At 39.1% G+C, this 24,934-nt stretch overlaps 2 protein-coding genes across 6 annotated transcripts in view; both read right to left on the bottom strand.

Moving 5' to 3' along the window:
* POC1B (POC1 centriolar protein B) overlaps positions 1–20,654 on the bottom strand; it is a 49,412-nt gene extending 28,758 nt beyond the window's left edge. For 2 of the 5 annotated variants that reach the window (XR_006014359.1, XM_042017591.1), the window contains exons 1-9: positions 20,533–20,632; positions 20,218–20,302; positions 11,349–11,520; positions 10,403–10,582; positions 9,033–9,140; positions 8,052–8,167; positions 7,560–7,693; positions 6,743–6,811; positions 2,500–2,652 (exon numbers count right to left, since the gene is read on the bottom strand). Coding sequence is in view for 4 of the 5 variants with exons in the window: in XM_042017591.1 (XP_041873525.1) it covers positions 2,500–2,652; positions 6,743–6,811; positions 7,560–7,693; positions 8,052–8,167; positions 9,033–9,140; positions 10,403–10,582; positions 11,349–11,520; positions 20,218–20,302; positions 20,533–20,547 (1,032 nt within the window). In the remaining variant the exon portion in view is untranslated. Of the gene's footprint in view, positions 1–2,499; positions 2,653–6,742; positions 6,812–7,559; positions 7,694–8,051; positions 8,168–9,032; positions 9,141–10,402; positions 10,583–11,348; positions 11,521–19,976; positions 20,153–20,217; positions 20,303–20,532 lie in introns of those variants that run through there. The other 3 variants (XM_042017595.1, XM_042017593.1, XM_042017594.1) reach the window with 3 other exon arrangements.
* Positions 15,110–19,750, bottom strand: GALNT4 (polypeptide N-acetylgalactosaminyltransferase 4). Its single transcript, XM_042017590.1, has one exon. It carries the CDS (start codon positions 19,728–19,730, stop codon positions 17,979–17,981), a length of 1,752 nt encoding a protein of 583 aa, XP_041873524.1. The 5' UTR covers positions 19,731–19,750; the 3' UTR covers positions 15,110–17,978.
* Positions 20,655–24,934: the final 4,280 nt, after the last annotated feature.

Genomic DNA, 24,934 nt, shown 5'->3' with positions numbered 1-24,934 from the left:
GGCTTGTAGCAAACCTCCAGCAGCCACTGATACATTTAGATGACATTGTAGTGGCTTGTAGCAAACCTCCAGCAGCCACTGATACATTTAGATGACATTGTAGTGGCTTGTAGCAAACCTTAAGCAGTCACTGATACTTTTAAAAATCCCACAGCTGAACTGCCTCCTCTGTGTGCGTGTAACTCTTGCATATGTTACCAAGTCTCTTAGAATAGTGTTACTTCTGTTAAGATCAATCACCTTACCCTGTTCCCATAGAAATATGAAGAGAGAGGCAGACAATAACGAGAAAGGAAGCAGTTCTGCTTATTATCTGAGGTGTAGATGAGATATTAGGAAAATATTAAAACCACTGTGCTGTAGTGGAATAGATCACACAGAAAGATAGGGGAATCTCCATCCTTCTTCAAGGCACCCTAACCAGACACAGCTGAACTGATGCACCACTGATGAGAAGAATAGATGACCTCCAAAAGCTCCCTTTGACATGCCTAATTCTGTTCCTCCTTTCCCTTATATGTTAGAAACATGATGAACCATTGAAAGATGAGGGTGGGATTGCAGTGGAACAGCCTAATGCTAGAATTCTCTCTATTGCCTCTGGCTTAGAAAGAGGTTACAGCAACTCTATTCTTAAAATCCTGAAATCAGGCCAGTAAATATACCACAAAGAGTCCAAAACTTTGCTATGAGAAAGCCATAGAGCCCTTTCACTACAATGGAGCAGCTAACCCAGGAGCTTATAAGCTGCTACAAATACTGCAGCCATGAATAAATGCAGACATTTGGCTAAATTAAACCTGTCAAAGCTAACTATTAAATAATTTCTTGACATTCAACTATTGATTTACTTGATGAGCCCTTTCAGTATTGATAATGAGGTGCTTCCTAGCCTTAGTTTAGCTTTCGCCTGAACTCACTAATGCTTTTCCAAAGCTTCTCATTACTCAGGACCAGGAAAAAAATAAAATGCTGAAAAATTGCTTTAGAGTATATTCCCATCTTTGCCAGGCATGTAAGCAGCAGAGGGGTCTGGAAATGTTGACCTGAAAAGCAAGCAATGGAACCCTACAGCTATAAGCTACTGTGTTTGTTTAGCAGATGTTATAACTATTGCAATTTGAATGGTCTTGAAGCAAAATGTTGCTGCAGCAAGAGTGGCTTAAATTTGCTGGCAAATGCTGTGATTGAGTTTGTTCTGGCACTGACCAAGTACACTGAAGGCTAGTATCAGTAAACAAGTTCATTCATTTATGTTACAACAAGTATGAAATTCCAGTAGGGAAGCTTATTTATGAACCTTGTCATAGATGCAGTCATCCTGTTCTGACCAAAATGCTAAGCATTAGAAAGCTGCACATCCAACTTTACAATAGAACCAGGCACAAAAGAAGTCTTACTCATGGATTTTATCAGCGTTCCCTGCCTCCAGCAAATGTTTTCAATCTTTATACTACTCACGTTACATATATTCATGTTGCATATATTAATATTGCATACACACCCATCCACCAAAAAAAAAAAGCTCAAAATCCACAAAAGTCAATGTTTTAAAACTGAGCAGGAAACAAATGCCATGGCAGCAATATCTATGTTTTCTATGGACACACCCAGGCAGTGGTGAATTTCTATAGTACTCTGATAGCATATATCAGTAATCAGAATGTTCCCAGATTTATCTCAGATACAGTTCTTCAACACTAGAGGAACCTGGAGAATATCAAAAAAGAGAAAAAAATATAGGTAATCACCATGCAGAAGCTAGCCAGCTCTATCACAAACCATCACAGATAAAGCGTAAACAATGGCCTCATCGACGACATAGCACTGTTTACCTATTGAGCATGACTTCCAGACAACTTGACAAACACAGGATTTTTCCTAATACTGACACAGAACATTTGACATTGTCCTTTGGTTCCCTAATTTCTGACACTTTCAAGGGATGCCAATAGATAGTTTGACAGTAAAGAAGTTCAAGAATGAAATATCAAGAAATCAGACTACATAGTGACATAAAACACACTGCTAGCCTAGAAAGTCTTCCTAAACTTTTAGATAGATATCAAGATCTCCTCACAATACCTAAAGGTCTTGGAAAGAGGGACAGCTTGTGAGAACCAAGTATTAAACTTTCAGTAATAACACCACTTTGTCCTGCTTATAATGAAGTCTTTTGATTAGTATTCTAAAGCTCATTGAAGATTCAGATGCCTTCTGCAACACTTGCAGCATTATTTCAGCGACCAGATTATCACCTATGTTTTGCTTAAATCAGATGTAGAGTACAGACATACAAGAGGCATGAAAGTAATTTCAGCATAAACCTGCCAGCACCAGCTTGCAGGTGTGTGGATTCATAAATTATGGTTGCTTTCAAAGTATTATATATAACAATAAAAAGCTCTCTGGTATACATAAAAAATATCTAACTATAAATGCCAGACAGTGTTCACAGAAGCTTCTTGTTTCCTATATTAGACAATTTATTGCACTCACCTCAACTGACTCAAGTTTTCCATCATGGAGATGAGGTGACCTTGGGTAAATATCAAGCAGATGAGGAGGATCATCAATATGTGTTCTTCTAAAATTGTGTTTGAGAACTTCTTTATAATCCAAAGTATCAAAGTTGGTTTTCCATAGTAATACCTGTAAGAAATCCTCACCTCAGTAACTACTTGAAGGCTATTCAGTGCTCAAAACATAACTATTCAGTAAAGTCTGTTATTACTAGTAGATCACTGCATCATTATGAGACTGCAGTGATGTCTTAGTCTGATGTCTACTGCAACACAGGCACTTCCCCAGAGTATTTGTACTTCAAATCTAAAAGATGTGGTTCAATCTATTAAAAAAATAACCTCTACAATACGTCTACAATCATAAAACAAAGCAAAAACTCCTGTCCCACTGAACTGTCCCAAGTTACTTTTCTGCCAGATCAAGGGATCATATACCGTTAAGTTCCTGCCCCCTAAAAAGGCTTGCAGGTCTAACAAGAAAATTTGAAGAAATAAGAGAAATAAGAGAGTTCCACAGAACTCTAAAACACCTTCCAGTTCCAGTGTTTTAGCAACAGGAATCTCTTTTCAGAACTTTGTCCAATTATATTCTAGGTAGAAACAATAAACAACAGTCACACTAATGCAGAAGGTCACAGGAGGTAGAGGTAGTCCAAAGGTATTCTACCCAGTCTTATGAATATTCTGGGAAATGAAATTATAGCACACAATGTTATAATCTCTCCTGTCACAAAATAATTGCATATTTAATTTAATTAAGTTTACATGATCTGTGAGCTCTTTTGTACTAGAAGAGAAGAGAAGAGAAGAGAAGAGAAGAGAAGAGAAAAGAGAAGAGAAGAGAAAAAGTTTGAGACACTTGGAAGTTACCAAAAGTCCAATGTTGATATCTACAGCTGCTAGCTAAATTAAAGAAAACAAAGAGGGGACCATAATCTGACTTAAAATTACTTCCCTGTCCAGCCAATATTATTTGTGACAGACATTAAAAGTATTTTTTATATATTAATAATTATTAAGCAACACAAATCATAGATTTGTTCACAGAAATTTCAAGTGCACTAAATCATATTTTTAATATATTTCTGAAGACCTGCATTGCTACAAGTTCATTTCAGGTTCAACGTCTTTCATGACTCCCTTGAGTCAAAGACCCTGAATATGCACTGGGAGACAGTGCACCAATAAAGGTGAACCCAAACTAACTCAGACATTAGTAACAGTAAAAGAGGATGCACAGATCTCAGTCAAACTACTTAAACCTTCCTTAAAACCTGGCACTTGCAGGACTGCTAGGTGATAGATTAGTTGATTCACAGCAGCTCCTACTTTCTCTCCTTCCTCAGCTGTGTAGGTTCTACTACTTCCATTATTCAGTCCAGAATAGTTACTCACATTTTTTTAGTAGTTTCCCTTCATTTTTTTTCAGGCTAATTTTCTGCTGATTTAGTACTTTGAAGTGTTTCAGCACCAAGTGTGAACAACAGTATAGGCAGGAGGCAGCTCACCTTTCAACAGTGGTGAGCTTTTGAGTTGCTCAAGCCCTAAATATATTTAATTTTGTTCTAAAGTGAAGGGCCATGTTCCTGCAGCTTGATCATTACAGATAAAAAAAAATTAGTAAGAATAAAACCAGAATGGAAACATCCATATATGCCTTGAGTATCTCAACTGCAATGCGAAAGTGCAAATGCAAATATGCACAACCCTAGAAAAAAGGATATTTCATAAAGAAGTAGTTCCCTTCACATCAAGGCCTTCATCAGACACAATGAGTTGTCTCTTCTATATGGTAACTGAATTAACAGCACAGGCTACTACTTTCCAAATGAATAGGTATAATTTTCCTTTCACATAAAAGGTCTTATGTTTTCCATGGCAGAAGGTTAATGAAATAAATTACCACATGCACATATAGCAAAAAATGTGAGGAACGTGAACTTCAGAACACTACATACTGAGATTTTTTTTTTGTTTGAGGAAAGAAGCAAATAGAAAGAAACAAAAGTAGCCAGTGTTTGTTTCAAATATTTAATGTGCTTCTGAACAAAGCTGTCAGCTGGTTCGGCACCAACCAGAAACTCGATACAAGAAGCAGATACTGGTTTTCCTTCTTTGATGGGAAGGTACAGAAAGATCTCTTCTTTGAAAACGTAATAGCCTTGAAATAATATGTGCATGAAAGAAGCAGTCTTCCATAAACTTAGAATGTATCAGCTGCCTCCAACTCATGCTGTCAACAGACAATATATTTTGGATACTGAATGAGGGATAGAAGATGATACTTTTATGGCCAGCCTCTGCCCATAAACATGACATGGGTGATCTGCCAGCAGAACTTTTCCTACAAATACACACTACAATTACAGTAAACCAACAATCCCAGTGAGTTGACAAGAAATCCCACAACCATCCTCCTAGCACACCTGAAAGAAGGCTGTGGACAGGTCAACAAAACAGGATATTTCAGAAGTACATGTGTGTATGCACCAACAGAAAATGGACACTGAAAAATAAAGTTCTTATGTTTACTATAGATGAAGATGTACACCTTGGTAGTTACCCAATAGCGGTTAGCACTGCACATTTTAAAACTTAGAAAAGTAAAAGTTGCAGCAAAATAAGTACTCCTCTCCCACCAAAACTTTGATAAAGCAAAGAGAAAAACTTCAACAAACACAGGAAGGCCCATTTTTAAGGTAACTTAAACAGTTACGAGACCTGCTATGACTACTTTTTAAATTCAACATTTAACTAAGAAAGTGCTTCCTGATGAAACTGCATCTTCCCTCTCATGTATTCAGCATGAACCCACTATATCAAACTGCTGAGGAACACGAGACATAGATTTTACCTACTTTCTCCATGCTCTCATGCCCCAGCAGCTCTACAACATTAAATCAGGGCAGGAAAAAGGCAATGACATGACTGCGTTGAACACACGTGTCATTCAGGAGGCCCCAAATTCAAAGGAACTTTGAAGTAAGACAGGCATTCAAGTGGGAGGCTGTGTTAGGCTTAATTCAGTAGGTCCTTGCCCCCATCAGAGCTTCTCAGACTAATCTTGTGTCATGTGACCTAGTTAATATACACACTTCAGTTCCTCTCAAGTTAAGAATAATATACCAACAGTCATAAAACTCAAAATAAAATAGTCATGGAAGGTAAGGCCAACAATTCAGAATTACTTAGGACCTAAGTCGCATTTTGGAACTTAAAATCTTATTTAAAACTTTAGTATGGAAAATAAAAGATCATACTAGTGGGTCAAGAAATAAATATCTTTCCCCCTTTCTTGGTTGGTTTTTGTGGGTTTTTTCCCTGCTTGTAAAATTACTATTGGATGTTTGGTAACAGTCTTGGCAGTGCTTCTTACCTAACACTTTGTGATAGAAAGTAATTTTTTTATTATTTCCCAAGACCGTCTCTGCTACCAGCTGAAATTTATTTCAAACTCCACAAAACAGAATATAACCATGACTTACGGTAAACTCAAAAGATCTGAATTTCTACACCACAGCTTTTTATATCTACATTGAGCTAATTTTAGCTTTTTGTAACAGGAGACAATGAAAAAGACAACTAATATTAAGGAACATTTCAGACTGAAAATTTAAACCTTGTACTATAAAAGTTCATTCTTTTTGGAAAATTTAAAGAAATGATTCCAAGCTTGATAGTAGTTTTTCTTAATTATGATATTTATTACAGTAGATGGAGATTAATTATAAGAATTACTGTTTAACTTTTTTTTTAATGTTCAAATGATTCTTCCCTTTATAAAATCCAGTACTTTACTATTTCACCAAAGTAAATTAGTAAAGGTAACACAAGAGTTTTTTTCCCAATTCTAGCCATCGTTTTCCCAGTAATACACCTTAATTTCTACAGTTACAGAGTAAGGAATTTAAAATAAGTGAAAACCTAACAAAGCAGCTGAACCTTAATTTCAATTGCAGCACAACAACTTCATTGACACTGAATTGCAACACTTTAAATATTTTAAGTTAAAAATAATTCCTTTATTTTAATATGTAAAATAGAAGTGGCTAGTATTGTGGCCTCCTCATCGTAGCATCCAATGGAAAGTCTATATAACACACTAGTAGACAGAATGCATGTGAGTAATTAGCATGTTACAGTGACATACTATATTTAACTCCCCTCCACTGTAACAAACACTAAGACATTTAATTTAAAGAGATAATACCACAAACCTGAGCATCTGCTCCACCTGAAGCAAATTTTTCACCACCTTTTGAAAAAGCCACACAAAGTACAGGTCCCTGGCAAAAAAAAAATAGCATACAGTAAAGTTAGGCTATTACTGTAAGCATGGTATTTTAGTGCAAAGAGAAAAACACTGATGCCATTACCAAATAAAATAGATTTTTCAATTTTAATAAAATAAGTAACTATTTTACTACAGTGGAATTTCAGCAAAACTTGATTGAAGAGTTAATACTGCACATTTTCGTATAATGCTGCATTACAATTACAACAATCTATACTAGGAAAATAGGGGTATTATCCTTAGATTTTATATTTAGTTCTACAATGAAAGATTACAAAATATATATTGCATTACTCAAGGCAATATGTTTGAATGATTTATTATCAAAAACAGGGTTTGTTTGGCATTAACAGGAAAAAGAGGACATGTCTGCCATTTTTCACAAAAGTTATCTTCTGTAAGCTTCCCCCTCCTTAGAAGACACTGTTTTTCAATAGACAAAAACACTAAAGTGCCAAATAACATGATCTGGAAAATCAAGTGAATTATTAATGAATTCAGAACATGAGCTATTACTTAACATCAAGCATGTAACACTGACAGCTAAAAAGCATGGTTACAGGTAAAACTGATGAATTTCCTTAACCAGTTGTGACAAGGTGCATTAATACAACACCTTGCTGTCCACTAAATTTTATCTGCAAGTTGCAAGATAAAAGACAATGGCATAAATGTTACTTTCCCTTTGTAAAGATAACAACCTAATAAGATCTCCATTTAAAGAGGATTATTGTGTATACCTGGTGTCCATGAAGAGTGTAAATAAGTCTTTCTCCTAAGAGGTCCAGAATCTTAAGGGTACCGTCAGAAGAAGCAGTGATGAGGTAGTTATCAGAAGGATGGAATGATATACAATTAACCCCTGCTCTGTGAACTAATTTACAGAAGACAATATTCAAAGACTGTAGATATCTACTAAGAAGAAATGTGCACTTTATTTCTTTGCTCTTTTCTACTTCCCAAAGAACTACTTCATTTAAGGGAAAAACAACCAAAGTTCTGGGGCATAAAAGACTCTTCAAAGTATTTGCTTAAGAGAAGCAAAGAAATAAAAAGGATTCAGATTGGATTTTTAGGGTTGCTAGACTACAAAAAGATACTTACAACATGTCAATATGACTTGTTTGTTCACTTTCCCCAGTAAGGAATGAAATAACATACTCTTAATAAATCACATTTAATTGTAAAGAGTCCCATTGTAAAGAAAATAAAACAAACTACATTTTTTTTACCTCTGAAATGCTGCAGTAGCTTGTTCGTTCGAATATCCCATAGCTTCACTGTGTGATTGGAACCAGCAGAAGCTATACATGTTCCACTTGGGTTGAAAGCCACAAAATTTGCATATCTAAATATAATTAATGAAAACTGATTTATAATATGTTTCCACAGAAATATTTAGGTGTGTGTATATATATAAAGCCCACAATATCAACACTGAGCTGCTTGTGTGGAATCCACATGTATGGAAACTCAAATAAGGCATTTCAAGTAACTGAAATAAGCATAAGAAAACAAGATGTGCATGATAAATCATAATCTCACTTTTGTTGAAAATACAGTATAATTGATCCAAGTCAAATCTTCAGAGTTTGTGCTAGAAAGTTCCTAGAAGATAGTGCTACAAAGTTTGTAAGCAACAAGTAAAATATTTTTGTCTAAGAACCAAGTATCTAGCTATAACAACATTTGGGACTCAAAAAAGGATGAAGGCAGCCATGAAATCAGCAAAGCACATATGCAAGATAAATACTCCACTGACTTGTTAACTAAAACTCTGAATCCAAGATGTTCAAGAAAACTGCATATAAATAAAAGCAAACATTTTTTAAATTTAAATAAGGCAGACCACTGAAGGTAACAAAACATTGTTTTAATCAACAAGTGGAAAAGCCTTCAAGCTTTCTTCTTGTTGAAGCATTCAATATGAAATAATATTATCAAAATTGAGGAAAAACATGGAAACATTCCAAAATCTAAGAATAATCTCACTTCTGTTTGGATTAGCTCTTGATTGCTAGAAAACATCTGGATAAGTGCAGACAGTTAACCTCTTTAGAAAAACATTATATGAATCATTTTACTTCACATGGGTGGTAGAATTTTGATCTGTTTTCAGATTTAACACAATAGATGTTAATACCACAGAACATTAAATTAATGTAAATAAAATTACTCTATTACATTTCTCCTTTTTTTCTAGTAAAACTTACCCTTCATAATCTGAGAAGCTATTAACACAAGTTTTACTTCTTGTATCCCAGATGTTAACAGAGTTGTCCTCACCACAAGATACTATTATTCTTCCATCAGGCGAAAATCTGGAACACACAAGTGTATACATTACCAAAAAACTGATACTGCCTAGATTAGCATTAGAGACATAAGTAGCAAAACACCAGAACCAAGAGAGCCTGTTTGAAATACGGATGCGTAACATTTAAAGGACATTTGAACTTCTAGTATTTCTCATGGAGTAATAAAATTGAAAAGAAAAGCTTCTCCCCCTATTCCACTCTGCCTCATTTCACAATACACTAGAATTAAAAATCAAGCAAGAGAAAGAGAGGGAGTTGGGGGGGAAGGTATCAGCAACCTAAGGATGACAGATATTACAGAAAACTCTAGGTAAAAAGACAGGACACAGTAGAATCTTGTGTTCAATCTTAACCTATATTTATGTTCTCTGAGTTCTCTCTAGACTTACAAATAGTGGGCAAAGCATTCGCAATTATTCCTAGACTAGCAGACTAGGTTTTTAAACAAGAAAAATGACTTGTCTATAGCTTCCTTGAGCATTATTATTTCACTTCTTGAGCAACTGCACAACAACATTAGAAAACTGTTCAAGAACTTTCACATGTGATTTCCTAGAGCTTTTTCTTTTCAACAATTAGATACTTTGAAACTTTTTAGGGCTCTGCACTTCACCAGTGTGAAATTTCTTTCTCAAGAGGTTTATATCAGGCCTCTCTTAGCTGCAGATTTTCCATTAATATGGAGGAAAGGAAAAATTTAAAAAAAAAAAACAAAAACGGCAAACAATCTTTTCTTGTCTTTGAAGAGCTGTCCTGTCTTTAAAGAGCATGAATCCTAACTTGCAGTCCAAAGGCCACTTATTTCACCTTTTCCAATTGCGTAAGCTTAACTCATCTGGATTCATGACCATTCTTTTATGCCACTACTATTCCAAGAACAGTTCAGAAAACCCCTACAATGCATGATACCTCTGGGAAAACGCTGGGAAATAAGTTAATACAAAGAAATAACCAAACAAAACTGAGGAAAGACAGGATACTGACTGAAAATAAACACAGAAGAACCCATTTGTCCTTTAATGTAATAGAATGAACACACAGCAACTGATTTAATATGTACATATATTACCACAAAGCAAGCTTTCATACTTCAGCTAGGAGATAAATACAAAACTTGTGTGCGTAAGATTCATTTAATAAAATTTAATTATTACTGAGAGATCATAATTTGTTATTCACAGACTTTTCTTCTCTTAGTTCTACCCTGAGATATAAAATTCCCTTTGTTAGGAATTCTACTTTACCAAGAGAATAAAAACACTTACTTGGCACAGCGAACCCAGCGAGTGTGTTGGAATAGGGTAAACAAAAGGCGCTGATAGCAAACACTCCATATTTTTATTGACTTGTCATTGGATGCTGAAACTATAGAGTAGCCATCATGGGAAAAGCTCACACTCCGAACAGATGCTGTATGACCTTTCAGTACTGATGATTCTCCGTGACTAAGGGGGGTAAAGAAAATGAAACAACATTCCAAATATCAAGTCATAAATCACAATTACATTAGACGTAAAGAGTTTAAATCCATAAAACTCAATGTTAGAATATTTAGAATCTTACCCAAACAAAAAAGGAGCATAGTAGAGGCCAAATCGTAATGCCACCATTACTTTTTTTACTTACTTAAATATTATTAGAATAACACTTCTCCAGTTGTGTTTAACATGACCAGTTTTAGAGAACAGTGCAGTTAAGTAGCAGCTTTAGGCCCATTAGCACCAGTATTTGAAAGAGAACTTATTTTTTTAATATAGTAATCTACAAAATGCTTGAAAGTTCAAGTAACATCAGTCTAAGATCACTTTGAATAACTTATAATCACTACTACTCAAGAACAGTCTAATAAGGCAAGTCGATTAAATTTTTTTTCCCAAAAAACTATTTTTTGTTTGCACCATCACTTGTCTCCCCCAAATGAAGTGCAGCCATGCAGTACTTACTAAAATATAAGCCAGAGAAATATTACGAAGCATAGTTGTACACACATGAAATTGTGACCTCTGAATTGTTCTGTTTTTCTTTTGAAACTACAGAATATTCAGAAAAGAACAAAGTAATACAGTAAAGAACTGTGTTGCTTGTGCTCCCCAGTCTCTGTTTTGTCAAAGCCCAGGCATGTGGGAAGGAAAAAGAAATTTGAGTAAAGCCTCCAATATTCACATTGCACAATTACAAAACACGTAGCCAGCACTGCCCAGTTATACTCACATGCAAGGAATCCATAGCCTGACCGTGTGATCTTGAGAAGCTGAAGCCAGCACCTGCCCATCGGGTGAGAACTCTACGCTGGTCACCGCTTCTGCGTGGCCCGCAAATCTGTAAGCTCTGCGCTGATTCTTCAGCTTCCACAACATAAGAAACCTATCCACAGAGCAGGTAGCTGGCAAGAAGTAAAAGATATTAGGAGTCTGCTCACTGTTCTTATGAAAGTCAGAGCTAATGACTACTGATTTGGATTCACAGAGAACTTAATGAACATTACGGGGAGGGAGGAGTTATTAGATTTTAATGGATACTTGGCCTGAGCAGAAGCCTGGTAGCAAGTAATGCCAACACCAGGCTTTTGGAAGGATGTCACAAGACTGGGAGGAGTAAAGGATAATTCTTAACAGGTAGCTCTCCTACATACTAAGCCAACTGAAGACATAGAGCAAAAATTTCAAAGCCAAACACTACGCACATCAGTTAAGTATGAATCCAGATTCAGTTTTACCAAATCCTAAGAACAATAGACAAATTCTTCAGTAATCTCATTTTGATCTCTGAGATGGAATTTGTTTCAAGCATCAAGTGTTTAACTCTGAAAAAACAAGCCAACTTAAACTCAAGACATGATTTCTAACACTTCAGATATCTACATTTGAGTGAAGATATCGACATACGATAATTCTGTAATCCTATTTAAGTATACTGACTTTATAATACTAACATTTGTCTAGTACAAAAGAGAACATAAAGTTGTCAGTCTGAAAATAGAAAGAGCATGTTGGAGGCTGAGTTTTTTGCAGTCACTTTACAGATGAACTACACTATCTACACTCAAAAAGGCTCTTTTAACAGAGCTTGATCATTTTCAGGAACCTATAAGAAGCAAAGACAATAAGCAGTTGAATTAAACTGGTACATGTGATATTCCTACGTGCCCTATCATCTTCATCTCTGCTAAATGCTAGTATGCAGACATAAATAAAACAAGGTATTCACACTCCCATCTCTCAGTTGTCAAATTCCTAACCCTAGTAGAGAAAAGAAGGGAGAGGAAGAACAGGGGCCTCCTGGAAGCTGGAAGAGTACATGAAGAGAATGGCTTTTCTCTTCCCAGTCTCTTTCAAGCCCCAACATAGCACAAAGAAATTGAGTCTCCTTATTTATCACATGTCAAGGCAAGCCTCAAACAAAATATTAGCATATTAGAATACTAAATATTAACTATTAAATTCCCTTAATTAATTTAATACAAAGATATTATTTTTATTCCCAAAAGACTAGCTTCTGCTAAAAGATGTGAGACCAGACTATTTCTATGCCCACCTTAATAGGTCTATATTTGACAAAGAAATACAGGATATTTTCCCTCCACTTCAACTTTTCAAAACCCGGGTTTACAGCAGGCTCTTTCTAATTGTACTTGAAAGAATTCTTTTTTCCCTTTGATTCTGAAAAATGTGACCTACAGTGGAATAAAACTAAAAGGAAAAAGTGAAACATAAGCTAAAATATAATTTGAAGGCATCAGGCTGGAAATGTGAAACAGACAAGATTTATGGTTTCTAAAAAAATCATTGACGAACTACCTGTGGTATCTTAAGAACTGCAAGAAGGCTGTGCATTACCAAGCTGCCTTTGCTTTCAGTTCTAAAAACTGAGGGAAACATTCTTTGAAAGATGACAGCACAATACATTCAAAGCCTGGTTTCTTGTAGCTTGCTCTCTCATAGATAGGCTATCCCAAGGTAAATGAGACACAAGCAGTGACCTGAAGTTCTCCTTTCTGTGGGACATCCATGACCATCTTCCTTGTTTTCCCTTTGGACTCCCTGCTGCCTATGCTCCACAGCATCCTCTCTCCATTCTTAAGTACGTTTCTCTCTTGAAGCCATCAGCCCACTACCTCGACACACAAAGCCTATTTCCATCTCCAATGCTGCAGTTCCAGCCCAGCCAACACCACCCTAGGGGTGATGGAGGGAAGAAGTTCAAAATTTGCACAGGAAAGGGTGAGTAACCGACAGACCTGTTGTAGAAATATTTTCCTAAGGCACACAGGCTGACGTAACTATGTTTGAACAGCACAGGAGAGGCAAACAAAAAGAAACTCTAAGCCTAAATTTTGCATCTATATTGAGCTATGGCCCTTATCCTTTACCATTAATGAGGCTCAGTTAAGCCAAGCTATTCCCTCTTCAAGCAAGCTGAAAACAATTTTGGTGCATTAAGCTAGCACCCAAGCATTTCACTGTAATAGTAACTGCTTTACCTTAGCAAACCACAAGCAGAAAATACAAGAAGCCATAGGGTAACTGTGTTGCCAGAAATACTAATCTTAAAAACAGCTTTGTTCATGACAATGTACTATTATCAAGTAAACTTCACTATTTCTTTTTATTCCATTCTAAGGGCTTTTGCCTACTTTATAACAATGCTGCTTCTTCGGTTTACTCTAGCACAGTACTTTAAGGATTACTTCTTAATCCTTTATGCATTTTTATCCCCTCAAGGTCTCTCCATTCAAAAAGAGGGAAGCAAGAACCTTCCAGGATGGACTACACATGAGATTCTACAGGAATGCAGACCAGACACAGATGATGCATTCTGACAGCACTTACTAAGTATACCAGCACACTACAGTTGGACTTTCAATTACCAGATCACCAGTAAATAGTTCACAACAGATCTCCAACGCTGAAGTATTGGATCAGAAACAAAAAAGGATGTGCCATAGCACAAACACGCCTGTTGCTCCTCAGAGAATACATGACATAACCAGAACCATATTTAGAGGTGAAAAGACAATTTGTCCTTGCTATGAAAACATTTGATCAACTGAAAAATGTAACTAAAAATGTAGAAAGCTGAAATTTCACACTGAGCTGACTCCAACACACAACTTACTCCAGTTTATAACCTGAGTGCTTTTTTTTTTTAAACATCAATGCTTCTATACACACCAACATATAGCAGGTACATCACTGGGTAATTTGCTTCTCTGCTGATGAGTCATTACAGGACTGAACACCAAAGAATAAAGACTTGCCTTTATGCAAAGGCCAAGTTGAGAGATCTACAGCAAAGTGGTGTGTAAACAGATACCTGAGCTTCACATATGCCATGAAAAAGATTTCATGGTATTTGCAATGAAACAAAGTTCCATTTATGAATTTTGATTATTTATGGTACACAGTTTTATATATACACACACAAATACATGAACACAAGTCGCTATAATACGGAATTACCATTTCACTCTCATTTCCCACAATAACAAAGTGGTGACTAAGAAAGTTGTGCAAAGTTCAGAAGAGACAGAGACAGGCTTTAACAGTGTGATGTACATCTCTCAAAATACTGAAGCATCCCCAATATAATTAATCACTCAGTGCAAGAATTACAGGGCAGATGGAATACAGTGCACATGATGGGTGTGTGAATATTCAAACCCCACCACTGTCAACAAACCCCCAAAACAAACCCACCAAAAACACTTCACAGGAACCCTGCAGCTCTCAATGATAAGGTGCAATGTTACAATACAAACACATTTTGCAATGAATTGCAAGATTTCCTACTTGGAGAAAAATTATTATTAATTGAACCTCTGTCAAGAAAGCCAATCTGGAATTCTAAGCACAATGGATAAAATATGAAGAACTTTTAATAACTCCCATAAGTTCAAGTTCATGGCAGTTTTTGTTGCATTCTGTATGCATGTACACAAGAGGAAAAGAACTGAGAAGAGTCAGTACACTAGCCAACATTTAATTTTCTGGTTTTTATTTTTTCAAAAGAAATCTCAAAACCCTCCACATTTATTCAGTGTTAAGTTTACATTCAATTTCTTTTAAGTCACTTAGAATCAGTAGTTTAAAATATATACAAGTGTTCATCAAATCTTCAAAGTCTAACAGAATAGAAAACCATTCAGTTTCATATTTTTCAGAAATCTGTACATACCGAAAAATAATTGGATAGGAGTATTGAAATGGCAAGGTGTTGTTTGTTTGTTTTTTCCTTCTTTCTTTCTCTCTCTTTCTCTAGTCCCTCTTCCTTTTATTCAGATGTTTTTTATTCCCATTGGGAATATTTTTAAATTTTTTTTTAGGGACAGGTTATTTGGTTTTTTTTGTTCTTCCCAGTTTGTTTATAAATAATTCCAAAAATAGAAAGGGAGGTCATGGGGAGAAGGAAGGGTTCAGATACATACAGAGAGAATAACTTTTCAAACTAAGAGGCAGATTCACTTATAATTATTGCTTACATAGATAAGGAACACTTTAATGTCAGGTTTAACTTGAAGGTATTTCTTTATATGAAAAGCAGTTTTTGCCAAGTGCTAAAAAATTAACTGTATAAAAGTTGCATAGTCTATATTCACACCATTTAATTACTTTCATCTTTAGAAACATGCATTGCACATACTATTTATGATCTGCCATATAGGAGAACCTAGGCCTTTTTCCTGTCATTTCCATTGAATGTAACAGCCTACAGCAAGCTTTTCACAAAAGCACATAGTTTATATAATTTATTGCCCCAGTACATAATGACTGGTTGCCCTTTAAAATTTGATAAATGGTTCATAACTTGACGGTCCACAAAAGAATTCCTGCTGCAAAGTGGAATGGAATTTTTCATGAATGTTTTCCTTACATAGTAAAAAGTTCCCTTTCTTTTTTTTTCAAGCAAACAAAAAACCAAAAACAACAAAAAAAAGAACAACTTAGGGGAAAAATAGAAGATAAAAAAGGGGGAAAAATCATATTGCAAGTAACTACCTAAAAATAAATTAAAGACTTAAAAGAACCCATGCCACACAGTGGCAAGCATTTTTCGCGTGATTCAATGCTGCATTCCAAGCTCCAAATTTTCTTCTTCTGTTCATCTTCTATCTTAGCCTGCTTCCACCCAAACCTCTCAAAACTTTCAAGCCACTAAGACTTAAGAATATGTTCTAACTTACTCTTACTTTATTTTTGGCAAAACTTCCACTACATCAGGTCTCACGTGTCCCTTTTTAACCCTTCTACCTACTAACACCTGTAGCAAATGTACATCTACTACATTCCTCAAGTATCCAGATTCCTATTGCTCACTAGCTTAAGTTTGTACCTACCAGGCCTATGTCAAGACTTACTACGCTGTGGCTACTGAAGAACATTTATCACTTCAGTGAAAGTAATCAAAAAAGCTGGAATGCCCAAAACATTAAGAAAAAGTGTTCAACTTAAATCATATGAAGCTAAAATACAAACACTAACACAAGATTTTTTTTCAAGTACACAATATATCTATCACATCTACCATCTATAATCACAATCAAAACAGATTAGTGACATGATTCAAGAATCAGTATTCTTCAAACCTCAGCATAACAGAAAAAACAGTCTAAATAAGTAATTCTGTGAACCACCTTACCAACAAATCTTGGTTTCCTCCAAGCTGTCCTTTGCCTTTTCAACTCCCCTCATGTCAGGAGCTTCAGCTTCCCAGCCTTACCCAAGGTCTCCCGTGGTACTGTTTTGACTAGAAAGAGGCAGCTTATGCTGTATTATTTCAAAACTCTACCTAGGGCTGACCCATGCCAGCTGTTGCCAAAACACAAAAAGCAAAATAAAACAGCCCAAATGTTCCTCTGTGTTATTTTCCTCTACCCTGATGACAGACCACATGAAGAAAACCCACAAGAAACAAACAACCCAAACATGCTCTAGATTACATAACTTTTGTGTCCCTAGGATGTGGGGCTGAACATGGAAAAGCTTACACAGAGACAATGTATACATTAAATATACAGCTAAGAAACAGCAGTAACTGCAATTTTGTGGTTCCTTTCCTTCTCAATTACCTTTAAACAGAATTCTTACTTGTAGCCATCCCTATTTCTTCCACTTGTGGTATCACCAGCATGTCCTTGGTTCCACTGCCACCACACTCTCCTCTAAATGCATGAGAGCTCCTGACTAACCCCCCATGGGGTAAGATTTTTACAATAGTACAACACTGCAAAGCAGTGCCAAAGTCCTTCTAATTAAATAAACTTCCTGTTCTTCTATATAATATAGTACCCTTAACAGCATGTACATTCCCAGAAAAATGCAGACTATTACAAGGCTTAGATTCGGCTTCCCACACCAATGTCCATTCAATCACATGCTACTGTAGCATTACTTAGGGTTTTAGATACATATTTTATAATGTATCTGGGACATGGGTCAGCTAATACCACTGCAAGAACCTTAGCTTTAACTTCTGTAAGTAAAAATTCTTTGTTTACATGTAACATTATCTTGCAGGATTATTGCATAATTTTAAGATGAAAAAATCCCTCCTCAATCCACTCAGAAGCCATTGTTTTATCATAATCAAGACAGAACAAAGTAATAATGGATCAAAATTTTACAAAAATAAAAGGCATTAGATGTTCTAATCCATGTTTTAGAAACCAAACCCCACTATTTACTTTTGCTTTCCATACAGTTCATCACAGTAGACAGTTTCTACACCACTACAGACACATCTGAAAACATTCCAAGGTATTCAATCAAACATTGCTATCTGCTCACACATGTAAAAAGCTTGAAGATCACACACAGTCCATTCGATTCATACTACCAGCAGTGATTATTTCTCAAATTTCCAAATCTGATTTTTATCTCCAGCATTGCAAGTTCTCATTTGCACATCAGCATGCCCCTCAGTCGTACGATAAGCAGTAAGGCACTTCCCCGAATGAGGATGATAAATAGTCCCATCTTCTTTGAAGTGCCAGATAATAATTTCTGGGATAGGAGATCCATCTTTTGGGCAGCTCCTCATACCTATGAAGTCTTCCCGCTCAGGGACTTCAGCACATAGCTCAGTTACAGAGTTAAATCTAATCTCCTGATTTGATGTATATTCAAAAAATTGGTTGCCTCCCTGACCATGACAGCCAAAGAGAGAAAGGTGAGACCCGGTAGGATTATGTTCTTGCAAGACATAGTCGAGGCACTCTGAAGGTATTCCTGTGCTGCGGATAGCACCGTGCCAGCCAGGACGATCTTCTGGTACATGTAACTCAGCAAATACATTTTTTAAATACCACTGAAAACTCTTGCATTTCAAACGCTCTCTAAGTATCTTTCTTTCAGAAATATCTCCATAGTTTTCTTTCCTTGCTGAAGGATTTCTGTTGTAAAAGTGATCTTTGAACTCATCCATCCACACCTCAGCAGCACGTGCGGTGTTCTGAAGGAAATTTGGTCTAGCATAGGGCGCACGCTTTGGAAACACATGGCCCACGTGGGAGCACGGATGAATTTCCAACATGCCCCCACACTGCCAAACCCTAAATGATAATTCTAAGTTCTCCCCTCCCCAAACATCCATTCCTGTATCATAGGTTCCCAGGTACTCAAAATACTTCTTGCTGACAGCAAACAAGCCACCAGCCATAGTTGGGGATCTAATTGGGTCGGTTTCAGATTTGCGCCTGAGACGTTCGTGTTTAGGCACTGAGTGCCACTGAAATGTCAGCCGCCAGTCAAACCCTCCAATCATGGGCTCTGCCGTTTGCATGTAGTATTCAAATGTTTTCCAGTCAATGGTGTCAATGACGGGACAAACAATAACAGTCTCATTCTCAGCAATCCTCTCGAGCAGTGGTTCCAGCCAGCCAGAAACACACTCACAGTGACAATCTAGGAATGTGAGAACATCACCGGTAGCAAAAGTAGCACCAATCAAGCGTGCACGAACTAATCCTTCTCGTTTGTTGGTTCTTATCAAACGAACTCTTTTCAGACTGCTTATGTATTTTTCGAGTTCAGCCTTCAAATACACTTTATCACTCAGGTCATCCACCAGTATAATTTCTTTCAGAAGCACTGAAGGTGATGTTTCAAGAACACTATGTATCGTCCTTAGCAGTGTTGACCAGGCTTCATTGTAGAAAGCAATTATAACAGATGTCGTGGGCAGTCTTCTGTAGTTGTAAGATTTAGTTTTACAACCACTCAGTCGATTATCTTCAATGTGCCGGTGGAGAGAAATTCTATCACTTAAATAAATATTTATTGCATACTTCTCAATCAGCTCTTCTTCCTGTTTCTTTTCCTCAGGACTCAGCTGTGGGCGAGAGGGTTTACCCCATTCTCCTGGGGCATAAGGATCAGGCGGGGGTTTGTCATAAACTGGACGAGCCAAATCGACAGCTTTTTCTGCTCCGTCAGAAAAGCGCCTCTCCCATTTCCCTTTAGTGATGCTCTCGCCGGCGAGGGAGGCACCGAAGGATGAAACCGACAGCTCGACCACAAAGTAAGCGATCATCAAAAAGCCGAGGAACACGCAGCTTTTGCGGACCCACGTCCATCTTCTCGCCAGACGGATCCTCATCGTGGGTAGTTAAAAGCAGCTCCTAGCAGAGAGGGGCTCCGTGAACTCCTGCCGGCTCTCCCCGCGCCCCCGGGGCGGAGGGAGCTGCAGGCACTCCCAGCCTCGGGCTCGGGCCGCCGGCAGAGTTTGCAGCCAGCCCTCCGTGGCGGGCCCGGTAGATTCCAGGGGGACCGCGGGGGAGCGGGGTGGCAGGGGAGGCACGGAGCGACCCCCCACCCCTCCGGCCTCGGCGCTCCCCTCACTTACTTCCTCCTCCTCCTCTCTCTCCGCGGGACAAACCCCTCCTCCCGCCTTGTGGTTTGCTCAAAAAGTTGTCGCTTAAGGAAGGGGCAGAGACTCCTCAGTCCGCCCGAAGGCGCGGGAGCCCGCCCCGCCTCCGCACCCGGACCTGCGCCCGGAACCGCCCGGCGGCTCCAGGGAGGAAAAGAGGGAGGAGGGAGCGGACCGCCCCGCCCGGAAAGCAAACGGCGCCCGGCCCCGCACTCACCCAGCCCCGCCGTGTCCGCGTTGAAGGCGACGCCCGTCACCGCCGCCGTGTGGCCGCGGAAGGACCGGATCAGGACGGGGTCCTCCTGGAGAGAGGGTGCGCACCGTCAGGCTGCGGGCGGGGGCGGCCCCGCTCACCCTCCCCCGCCCCTCAGGCGCCGCTAACGCCCCGCGCGCGGCGGGAGCCGCCGGTCCCGACGTTCGGAGCGCTTCCACCAGCGGGGGGCGGCGGCCGGGGAGCCCTCGGCGCCGGGGCGATACCCGCCGGCCGCGGCTCTCCCGCCCGCCGCCCTGGCTGCCGGGGCCGAGCCCTTACCAGCGGGGAGGCCATGGGCGGAGCGGGGAGGAGCGGCCCGTCAGAGCCCCGCGCTCCAGGCGCGGGCGGCCGAGCGCCGGATTCATCCGCCGCGCCAAGACGCGGCTCCCCATCCGCCCATGCGCGGCCGCGCTGCGCGGGGCGGGGCGGGGCCGCAGCGCGGGGCCGGTGCGCGGATCGCCCTGAAAGCCGCAGCGCCCCCGCATGCTCCGGCTCGGCGGGGCCAGAGCGGGGCGGTTGCCCCGGCCAAGACGGGGAAATTAAACCCTCCGAGTTTCTCCGGTAATCGGGACACGGCGGCTTAGTGGCTGTGGAGGGCTCTGTTCTCAGCGCGAGGTGCGGGTGTTGGAGCCTGCGGAGCGCCGCAGACGTAGGTGGAACGCTCGACTAGCGGGAGGTCTGGCCCATGATACCTCGATTTTGTGGCTTACAAATTCATACAGGACAGCTGCGTTTAAAATGTCAGACTGGTTTTGTATTAAGCCCCTTTAGGTAGCTTGGCCTCTTGTCTTTTTTTTTTTTCTTCAGTTGTTTCTTATTTTGGTAAGACTTTCTAGATTCCTAAGTTGGCACACACGTTTGTGTTATACAGAGTAGTCTTTAAACAGAACTTTAATGCTCTAAAAACCTACACCTACCTTAAAAAACATTCCAAAAACCCCAGCGCTGCAACGTTAGTGTTAGTAGTGCTGTGAGTGTTTATGCAGCTTCATGGAAAGCTAGGCGAGGGAACCAACCTCGCTGCTCCCATAGCTATGCTAGTAAAACCACAGTTGACAGCAATTAGCAAAAAGAAGGGCTGTGATGGCAAAGCTGTCATTCGATATGCAAGTGTTCCTGAAGAAGTAATTCATACTGCAATTACCCTTTTTTCTTTTTTAAATCCAGTCTGCCTTTTACTGGTTGTTCTGACATTAAACTTTTACATCTACAGAATCAGGTCAGTAATTAGGCCAACGTATAAGAATTGTCACTTACAGGACAGTTCCAAATAAATTGTGTTTAACCAGGAAATGCACATTTGAAATAATAATTTTGCAAGTGGTGAAAAAAGCAGGATTATCACAAGTATATAAGGCAGTTTCCATGAAAATCTATTAGCACTCCTTGCATTGAGGTTATGTAGGCTGATAATTTGCCATTTTGACTTCACAAAATGAAACCCTTTGTGGGACAAGACACATTGACTTGGACCCAGCAAAAGCTACAGTTTTTTGCCATTATTTGGTTTTGGTCTGGTTTGCTGGTGGAGTTTTGTTTTGGGGTTTTTTTCCCCTTCTGCACCCTCCCATCCTTTCATTTTATTCCCCGTGGTTTAGATCACAAAGTAAAATGTAGCATTAAAGAAAGTTGGTAATGATAAGACTTAAATGTTCTGCACTCCACCCCACTGCAGGAACAGTAAGTTAACTAGTTAAACTTAAACTGACCTCTTCACCACTATTAAAGTCTTCCAGCCTTTCTCAACCTTTTTTCCAACTATCCTCTTTCTAACCCAGGTTTTATCAGCTGAGAATGATTTCTTTCCTCAGGGAGACTACATTTAGATTCTATCCCTCTGGGTTAGTACCAAACTTTGTGTGATCTTAATTTATTCTGTGTTTTCTCATCTCCTGAATGAGAGAAAGTGTGCTGCGGTATTTTGGTATTTCTTGTACCTTGTCTTTTCAGGTTTGGATCTGTTCTGGAAGCTCCTTAAAACCCAGTGGTCAGAAACATGTTATTTTTTTTAGAAACTGAGCTGAAAGACAATTCTCAGTCCTACAGAATCCTTTTCTTGCCTTCTTTAGAGCTGCTATTCTTCCAGCAGCTCAGTATATTTTACTAATTTTGGGATGCTAGCAATAGACTGGAATCTCTAGCTGCCCACAACATTCCTGGATTATAAATTTCCAGGTGATAGGCATAAAGCAAAGGAAGGGCTGTGATTTTAGATAGAAGGGGGGTGGCATCTCTCTTTCTACAAACTGATAGACGAGTGTTTCTCAAATTGTAGGGCTTACAAAGTTAGTTTGTTCCTTGCCATTTCTCCTCCCGAGAGTGCTTTGAGGACTCCCAAATGCTCTTAGGAAGCAAAGTATTCCTTTACTGCAGACATGTGATTAGCTATAGTGACTGTAGTTATAAAGCTGGAAGGTAATAATTTTTATGATGATTATGTTCCCTCATTAGTGTGTATAGATTTTATTTTTTAAATTATTTTAAGATTATTGTAACTCCTAATAATAAAACTGTGAGTTGGCATTGTCTTTTTAAGGTTGTGATATGCAGGAGCAATTTACTGTAATAAGTTGCTGTGCACTGTGATGACAATGATAAATGGTGCCTCAGAAAATATGTTCCAAGCATCATGTGTCAGCAGGCTGTTGCTTCAGCAGCTATGGAGGTTTTTTTTCCTCAGACACTGTGTTTAGGTAGTATATGTCCAAACAAAAATTGTGTCTAAAGAAGAACACTTTAAGATGGTAATTCCAGGCTTGTGCTGACTGCGTGGTCATTGAAGGAAAAGGTGTGTAGAATTCAAGGACACATGGACATACTTGGTAAACTCAGAGCATGTATGCTGCAATGCACACATTAGTTACACTGATCACATATGATTTCATAATAATTGATGTAAAACAATACATGAGCACGAGGAGCAAATATATTAGTAATATACTAGCCCACCAAAAATTGTTTTATGTCTAAAATGAGTCATTTAACTTAGTGTTAATCCTACTTTAAAATAAAACTAAGAGCCCCAACTGTGATTATGTGGGATCCTATTGGGAGCAGCTGTGTTAGCAGCAGAGCCGTCCAGGCTGCCAAGAGGCCTCTGGCCCTTGGGCTGTTGGCAGGAGGTGGTACTCTGTCACTAGAGGGGAGTGTGAGATCTGATTTGCCAGCGTGGTGTTGGGCATTCATCTGCCTACATGCAGGAAGAGAATGTAGTCCAAGGGCACAAAGATTTAATTGCAGGCTCTCTTGCTGTTGTAGAACCATTGTACCTTATGCACCCGGCATCTTTCCAACCTCTGATCCTACAAATTTTTCTCCTCCATCAAAATGGTTACGAAAATAAAATAAATATTAAACCTATAAAATAACTTGCGGAGTAGTATTGGTTTTTTGCTTCTGTTGAAATTTTCCTGTCAAAATCCCATTAAAGTCTGTTTGCCAACAGCAGCAAGAAAATGGAGAAGAAAAGAATATCAACTAGGTGCATAACGATTTGAAATACAAGGGCAATTTGGAATACATATAATATTACTTTTAGTCTAAGAAAAATCTTGGGCTTCTGAGGGAATTGGCAGGTGTAATTGCTGAGCCATGTCTCCATCATATTTGAAAAGTCATAATAATCAGGCTGTAACTACCGTTCAGTGACTGGAGTGACGCTGACTACCTGTAACTCTCTCAGGCACTGGAGGAAAGGGATTATCACACCCAGACCCTGGGAGCTGCTGACCAGTCAGCCTCACCTTTGTACCTGACAAGATCATGGATCAGGTCCCCCTGGAAGTTATGTCAAAGCATCTGAGAAGTGATTGTGTGAAGATGATTAGACAGCTAACACAGCTACAGCAAGAGCAAATCATGCCCGACTAATCTAGTGCCCTCCTATGATGGAGTGACTGCATCAGGAGACAAAGGAAAGGTAAGTGATATCATTTAACTTCTGTAAAACCTTTAATACTGTTCCTCCCAATACTTTTGCCTCTAAATTGATGTGGATTTGATGGATGGACTATTAGATGGCAAGGAATTGTATGACTGCAACCAAAGAGCTACCAGTGCTGAGTGGTATCTCCCCCACGGGTCTGTTTTGAGGCCTATAGTATTTAACATCTTTATTAATGACATAGACAGTGGGATTGATGGACCTTCAGGAAGTTTGTGGGTGACACCAAGCTGAGTGATTCAGTTGATACTGGGGAAGGGATGCCATACAGAGAACGTTGACAGGCTTGAGGAGTTGGCCTGTACAAACATCATGAATTTCAATAATGCCAAGTACAAGGTCCTGCACCTGGCTTGAGGCAATGCCCAATATCCAAATAGACTGAGGGATGAATGGATTGAAAGCAGTGGAGAAGGTACTGGGAATACCCATGGATGAAAGCTGGACATCACCCAGCAATGTGCACTCCCAGCCCAGAAAGCCAAATGTATCCTGGGCTGCATCAAAAGTAACATGACCACTGGATCAAGCAGGGTGACTCTCCGCCTCTGCTCTGCTCTCATGAGACCCCTCCTGGAGTGCTGTGTCCAGCTCTAGGACACCCAACATAAGAAGGACATGGACCTGTTGGAGCAGGTCCAGAGGAGGGCCACAATAATGATGAGTAGGCTATTGAAGCTGGTAGATGTTTGAGATTTTTCCTTATTCAGTGTAGGGATTGTATCTGTACTGAAGGAT

The sequence above is a fragment of the Corvus kubaryi genome, unplaced genomic scaffold (genome assembly GCF_017639235.1).
Source record: "Corvus kubaryi isolate FWS band 111438036 unplaced genomic scaffold, C.kubaryi_AGA036_p1.0 137, whole genome shotgun sequence".
Lineage (NCBI taxonomy): Eukaryota > Metazoa > Chordata > Aves > Passeriformes > Corvidae > Corvus > Corvus kubaryi.
This window is presented reverse-complemented; position numbering and strand designations above follow the sequence as displayed.